Genomic DNA, 7411 nt, shown 5'->3' on the forward strand with positions numbered 1-7411 from the left:
CCAATTATGTTGTAAACAAAGAATACAAAGATTTCATTGCGTTTTGAGCCCGCTGACAGGCGCCCAAACACTTGTGTTGTACATAGTTACATTATTAATAACAATATATATACTTACTCATTAACAATTAAGTCGACGAACGGTACAAGTGCAAAAAGAGAGACAGATGTGTGAAAAACAAAAACATTTGAGAAAAAACGAATGAAATGAAGATGACATGACGAAAACATGGAAAATAATAAAGAAATGCTCTGCAATAGAAAATTTACTAGTTGACATATTTATTTTGCAGATATCACAAGGAAATTGGTGGGGACAGCAAAAGATACTCTGTGCCAAATTGCTTAGGAAATGTACAGATTTATTCAAGAGTTGACTTTAAAGTGGAATATTCTTAAACTTGAAGCTCTTACACATGATTTTCTTTTTCCATAAATACTTACTACGATATCAGTTATTTACAGAACTTGCACAAAAGTGGGTACAATAGACTTGGGCTTATACTACTTTGAAGAAACCTTGGCACAGCATGGCTATAAGCCCAGGATTTTCTGTCCAGTTTGGTCGCGCATGGCGTCAGACTTATGGTTTTGGGTGTTGGTGGCCACCTCGTCATCCTCTTCGATTGGCATTTGCTTATTGCTCGCGGCTGCCCTCTTCTTCTTTGCTTTTTCCGCAGGCGGTTGGCTTGCTCTGCTGGGATCGTGGATCCTTGAATGTCGCTTGAGATCGCCTGAGACTCGGAATTTCTTTTCACAGATGGAACACTCGTACGGCCGCTCCCCCGTGTGCACTTTAATGTGGCTGAGCAGGTAGGAGCTGGCCCGGAAGGTCTTGTCACAATACTGGCAAGCGTAGTTCTTCTCCCTGGTATGGATTCTTCGGTGGACAACCAGGGAGTAGCGCCGGGAAAAGCTCTTTCCGCAAAATTCGCACATGTGCGCCTTGACGTCGCTGTGCCGCGAGATGATGTGGTACTTCAGGTCACCCCACTGCCGAAACTGAAAGTCGCACTTGTCGCATTTAAAGGGCTTCACGCCGGAATCTGAGGAAGATAGGAGCACCAAGGATTAGGGGTTTATTTGTAAAAGATTCTGGGTAATCACTTACGTGTCCTTTCGTGAGCCTTTAGCGCACTCTGCGTGTAGAAGGATCTCTCGCAGCTTTCGCATTTGTGAGATCTCTGCTGATTGTGCGTGTACTGATGGTACTTGAGGGCATTGTACGAGTTGAAATCGCGGTTGCACTTGTCGCAGAAATGTTTCCTCCTTGTCTTGTTCTCTGCCTCCTCGGATAAACTCGTATCCAAAACCTCCATCTGAAAACTTTCATTTGGCTCTTCAGCATCGGGATCTCCTTCCTCAAACGACGAAGCTGGTCGGCTATCGGTCATGTCGTCCTCTTCCAACTTGAAGGCTTCACTTAGCTCTAGGGGAGATCTGCGCAGCTGCTCGATGGAGGAGTTGGCTGGTGGAACAGAGGGAATCGGTGGTGTTTGGCAGGCAGGTGGTGCAACTAACAAGGTTTGCTCATTCGGCTCGCAGGCTTTAGAGAGTGTTTTCTCCAGTTTGGCTTCCTCTTGAGGGTCCGCCTTCTCGGGACTAAGAAAATCGAGTGCCATGTGGTCGCTTACATGAGGATTCTCTTTAAGCAGTGGAGTAGCTGGCTCTGAAGAGACTGGTGGCGGCTCTCCTGGCATCAGAAGAGCCGGAAATGTGATATCCCTGAAGTTGTTGTTAAACCAGGGCGCCGTCATTCCGCTGGAGGTCAATTCAAGATCCACCAGTTCATCGCAGGTGTCTTCTATTGAAACCTTGAGCACCACATTGCGGATACCCTCGAGCATGTCTTCCGTATCGCTGAACTCCACGTCGTCCACCACGGGTACAGAATTCGGAGTGCTGCTGGTGTTAACGACCACGGTATTTAATTTGTCCGTGGGCTGTCCATGCAACACCATATTCACTCCGACGTTGGCAACATCATTCACATGGTGACTGATGTTGTGAAAGTTCTCAAAATTAAGCTGCACGTCCTGAAAAACCTGATCCAATTTGGCCTGCTCCTGTTGCAGCTGTGCGATATAAGAAACGAGTCTTTATCTTTAAGCTTTAGGCTTGAAATCCCAACTAACCTTATCCTGCGCAGACAAGCCACACATGTCGAGGGGTTCCTTTTGCTGGTGCTGTTGCTGTGGATCCTGGACGACCAGGCGCTGCTCCAGAACGGTGGGCTCGTAGTGCTGCTTCAGATGGGCAAAGAAGTCCAATTGGGTGTGCACAGCATAGCCGCATATTTCACAGCTATACAGGGAAGAGGGGGCCACATCCTGGACATGCTTGTGCTGGTGGTCCAGATCGGGGTCTATGTTGCCCTTGAGCTTCCGCGAAATGCGTTTCTTGTGGGGCAGCACCTTGCGGGCGTTCGTGCAGGAGGCGTTGTTGTGCGCATAGAGGAGATCTTCGTCCTCGTGGAGACCCGTGGACACGTCGATGGGCACCGTGGGCTCAATGGCCAGGGCCGGAAAAGTGGGCTGCGCATCCGCCTGGTGGGGCACAACATCATTTTCCGGCGATGATTTGTTCACAAACTGAAAGATGGTGTTGTGGAAATTCAGCTCCGGCGTCAGCGATTCCTTTTCCACGTAACCCACTCCGCTCTCGGAGTTGCCGGAACTGGGATTCGTGCTCAGATTCGTGGGACCTTCGGATTTGTAGGTCTGATCTATCAGATCCATGATGAAGTGGTTCGCCAGCAGCGTCTGCAAGTTGGTTGGGAACTGGTTAGTGCGCGGGATTTCAATCGAAACTTGGTCGCATTCCACTTACATGGTCGATGAACTGCTGGGTGTCCACTTCCTTGCGCTCCATTTTCCTGGAGTTTTTCTTAAATTCATTAAAAGCGAAAAAACAGATGTTTACGTTTTGTAGCGATTTTAGACCGATAACTTATCGATGTCTGTGAACCGAACAGTGCTGTAAAGGGCCACAAGTGATTGTTGTTGCAAGGAGAGCAGTGCTCAAGAGCAAGCAGTGAACTGCTTTATTGCTGTGGATAAAAACCGCGCACATTTAAACTCCGGTCGTATCATTTTAAAAGTGTATATGAAAAAGATAATATTTAATATGATTTGGTACTTAACAAATATTAATATCTAATACATTGGAAGTCCATATGCCCCAATCTGGCCCAGCTTTTCATTTAGTTCATTTAGTTTGTCTTGAACTTAATTTTGAATTTGTTCCACGTTTGTCAGGGTTTTAGATAAAACACTTGGTAACACATTAAAGGCTAATAACCGATTAACACCGACTTTCTAGTTACCGCGTGTTTTTAATTTCCAAGACTATCGAAGTGTTTGTTATGATTTATGGTGAATCCCTTCGAATTGCAGTTCGTGAAACATCAAAGTGCATTTGTTCTGGACTCTAAAAAGTTTCTCCCACTCGTGACGTGTCAATCGCCTCGCTAAGAGGTGTTCCTGACGGATTCCTCAAGGGATTCCATTGTTATTGTTATGATTCATGAGAATTCGTGTGCGTAATTATCCGATTCGATCTAAACACAGTCGGTTGGTATTTATTTGTGCAGCCATTCTTGGTGAGTCACTGGATGTGGCGGAGATCAAAAAGCTGCAGAGCCACGAAAAATTTGTGGATTGTCTAATAATTGTTTATTAAACATTAATAGACCATGGGCGAAGTGCTAAGCAGCCGTCGCTCGTCACATAAAATCGCCGAAAGAGTGTTCATAAAATTTTATGGAGTTTCTGCGGTTAGTCGCCACTTGAAGTCGGGCCTAAAAATACCAGAGGGTAACATATGGATGCTCCCCCAGTTCCCCTCTTCACTCCAATTTGCTGGCCTAAGCCCTCTGATCCGTTTACCATAAATATGTTGATATATCACTGAGCAGGATTAGCTTCCTGTTTGCGGCCATATGGAGATTGGAGCAGTTCCGCCGACTTGGGGGAAAGTGGGGGGAACGGCTCGGATTATGTGCCACTTCAGAATGTGGAATATATATGAAGTGTTAATTTGTAATGGGAATGTTTATGGCTCTGTTTGTTGTTGAACTTTATGTTCCAACCAATTGGTTGGTGAAGCAATAGGGAAATTCCCAGAGGGAGACAATAATTTAGAGGTTTTCAATATGGCGACAGCTTATCATTTAAGTTAATATCTGTTGAGGGTTTTATGCAAAAGAATAAGGAATAAATATAGAAACTATAATGGAACATTTTAATTAAAATTGATTTGCCGTTCTGAAATTTCTTCAAATATCTAGAATATGTGGTTTTATTGGATATTTTCTTAAAGGTCTTGTCCCAAACCTACATAGTTTTGAATTTTTTATTTATATTATTTTCAATTGTAGTATTATTGTGTGCCATATAAATATTGTTTTTTCATTAGTTGGGAATGCAAATTGTTTGCTTTTTGGCTCACACATTAGCAACGCCCACCAGCTGCCCACCAGAGCCCTTGATCTATTCCATCCTATAATCTATGATATACCATATAGATAGATGCAGATACAATCCTACCTGACTCTGGCTCATTGGATTATTTGCTGTGTGTTTATTTTGCGGGCTACCAAGCAATTCTTGTTTGTTTTTGGTTTATCGTTTTCATAAATTTTGTACAAATAAATAGGAATCTTTTTTTGTGCCTTTCAAATATTTTTCGCAAATATGAAAAGTCAATATTATCTTTTGGCGAAATAGTAAAAGTATTAACCTGCCTGGGTAAACACGATTGTTATGGTTGGATTCTGGGAACAAAATTTTGAGAAGATTCACTAGTTACACACAAATTGAGTATATAAATCAGACAAATAAGTATAAAATATAGTTATTTCTTTACTTACGTAAACTTTTCGAAACTCAAAGAATATTTCCACTTGATTTTTCCTACAATCTTGCCTTCAGTTCGTTAGAGAAGATTGTGTCGCAAAAAGAGGCTGCAAAAAAGACTGCGGCTGTCAACATTTTGTACATTATTACGTGGTATACAATACATAATGCCATTATTATCATAAGCGTGCTTTTTTGTGGATACAACAAAAGCAGCGGCAAGTAAGTTTGTGGACAAAAAAAAAACACGGCACAAGCGTAAGGACCTCCACCATCCTGCGCGACTAGAGGCAGGAAACATGCAAGTGCCCAAGTGCCTTCTTTTGTTCTTCGTCACGTACTGCGGTGCCATGGACCCTCCTCGCCGTCCGCCCATCGGAAATAACCGAAGCCCCATCCTCGGAAACAAGCAAACAAGTGTAGTAGTAGCACAACCACCTTGCAACAACCACACGGATCCGGCGCGGAGGACCACGGACCAAGAGGAGGACCAAACCTACCGCAGACTCGAGTTTGCGCTGCTGCTAAAAGGAAGCGGAAAGGAGCCTCATCAAGAGCGGTTCGATCACTGAAGGGAGCTTCAGACACCCTGGAACATGAAGGGTATATAGGGTTCACCAAAATCTCACCCCATTAACTAAACTTTAAAGAAGTTTCCTTTTGATTTAACATAATAATTTTTTTAAATAAATTACGTAATTATTACGTAAATTACGTAATAATTTTAAATAAAATACGTAGATTTAATTTAATCATAAATGGTTTGAGATCACAGTACTTTTGGTCAAAAATTATTTTAAAGAAGATATTTCCTAGTCCAAACAAATTATTTTATTTATTTTTTACGCTCGTTGTTTTTTTGTTGCCCCCTCTAGTTTGTTGCCTTGCGGCTGCAAATTATAAAACAAAAGCTGTAAAATGTAGCAAAATGCAAAAACAAACAGAGGAATGACAAGCACCACAATTTTGCCCTTGGGGTCTGGAAATCCCCCACAATATTCAGCAAACCACCCACTTTCTGCCCCGCTTTTCCATATTGCTGTTGGTGCTGCTGCTGCATAAATATTGTCAATAGCAACAACTACAGACGACAACAACAACAGCAGGGTTTTGGTATTTTGTCTGGTCGGGGGTTGGGAAATCCAACCCCTCTGCAGCCCCTGGCTCCACCGCCCCTGTTTCCTGTCGCATTCCCATTCTTAGCTCACGTTTTTTGTTGCTAACAATTTTGTGCTCATCTCAGCGAAAAATCTGTTGACGCAATTGTCACGTGCTGTTCTCTGGCAGTTTTTTACTTGCATCTCCGTTCGTGTCCTGCCAAAAGGAGGTTTTCCCTGTAGTTTTCCAGCACATGTTAGCGGGGCATGGGGGCTTTCTTGTCTCGTGCTATTTTTTTACCCCGAATCCGAGTTTTTAGCTCCTCGTTAAGTGCGATGCGGCGACGTACAAGTGGCGATAGCAATCTGATTTCCGTAACCCCTCGTAAAAAGGACATTTTGTACAGGATAATGAGGCATAATGATAAAAATAATTATAGATTATTGATTAGTGATACTAAGAGAAGCACAAATATTATTATTCCTGGGGCCTCTAGTGTTCTGGATTAATATCTAATTCATTTTAGATCCTTAAAAGGTATGCTTAGGTTTTTAGAAAAGCACAGGTGCACAGAAAACAATATCACACTCCAACCACCGAACTAATTACTGAATTCTCCCGCTTTATTGGGGTTTGCAAATATATTTCCCCTTCTTGCAAATACTTTTTATTCAGGGTATCGACTCATGTGCTACCCGCTAGGCTTGCACACGCCCTACTCTACCTTTTTGCCAAACTCGATATTCCGACATTTGTGCGCCACGAAATTTCGAATTCAAAATCGAAAGGAAATATATATACATATATTTACTTGAAGCGAAATGCTTCCCCGCCTCGCCAAAATGCATTTGAATCGAGTGGTGAGCGATAGTTTTCACATGTTTTGTTCGAGCATTAATTCCGTTTAAATGATTTCCGCAACAGATTTGAGCTTTGCACGTAATCAAGTGGAAATGAATTTGACCAACACAAGAGGTTTATACACACATCAGTTTTCCTGCCTTTATGTTTGCGGTGTCCCATTAGTTTGATTGTTTCGAAGGCCACTGAGCCGTGAAAAATATCAGACAAATAAAAATCGAAATACCGAAATGAGCTGGTTTTTTTGTTAGCGAAAGTGCAGATTTTTGATAGCCGTTTTCAGGACTCGCAAAGGATGTCATTGACCCAGTTACTTTTCAACTATATTCAATTCATATATTTATGTATTTACCATACAAGGCCATGCTCAAAATCAACTCCCAAACCAAAATCCCACTTTAATCGAGGACAATCCCTCAGTTCGACCTTGTAGTGGCAACCAAAAAACCAAAGATTACAAACACCAAACTTGAGATTTGCTAACATATCGTGACTGTGACTGTGACCAAATATCGCGACAGGATCTTCGAAGGACTCCAGTCGAAGGTCAATGTATGGCCACAGTTTTGCGTTAGATCCCAAAGTTTCAAGCAATAC

The 7411-nt window shown here is 42.6% G+C and overlaps 1 protein-coding gene across 1 annotated transcript; it reads right to left on the reverse strand.

The window, feature by feature from the left end:
- Positions 1-340: 340 nt before the first annotated feature.
- LOC117150983 (zinc finger imprinted 2) lies at positions 341-2940 on the reverse strand. The gene is made up of 4 exons (XM_033318180.1): positions 2829-2940; positions 2135-2761; positions 1111-2074; positions 341-1045 (listed from the first exon to the last, which is right to left on the reverse strand). The coding sequence occupies exons 1-4, from the start codon at positions 2868-2870 to the stop codon at positions 534-536; spliced, it is 2145 nt and encodes a 714-aa protein (XP_033174071.1). The 5' UTR covers positions 2871-2940; the 3' UTR covers positions 341-533.
- Between the last annotated feature and the right edge of the window lie 4471 nt (positions 2941-7411).

The sequence above is a fragment of the Drosophila mauritiana genome, chromosome 2L, assembly GCF_004382145.1.
Source record: "Drosophila mauritiana strain mau12 chromosome 2L, ASM438214v1, whole genome shotgun sequence".
NCBI lineage: Eukaryota > Metazoa > Arthropoda > Insecta > Diptera > Drosophilidae > Drosophila > Drosophila mauritiana.

Bases quoted from the DNA above. Each gene is read 5' to 3' on its own strand.
- LOC117150983 (XM_033318180.1), bottom strand. From the start codon at position 2,870: ATGGAGCGCAAGGAAGTGGACACCCAGCAGTTCATCGACCAT. The intron at 2,075-2,134 runs GTTAGTTGGGAT...TATATCGCACAG, and splicing joins GCTTGTCTGCGCAGGATAAG to CTGCAACAGGAGCAGGCCAA. The intron at 1,046-1,110 runs GTAAGTGATTAC...TATCTTCCTCAG, and splicing joins AAAGGCTCACGAAAGGACAC to ATTCCGGCGTGAAGCCCTTT.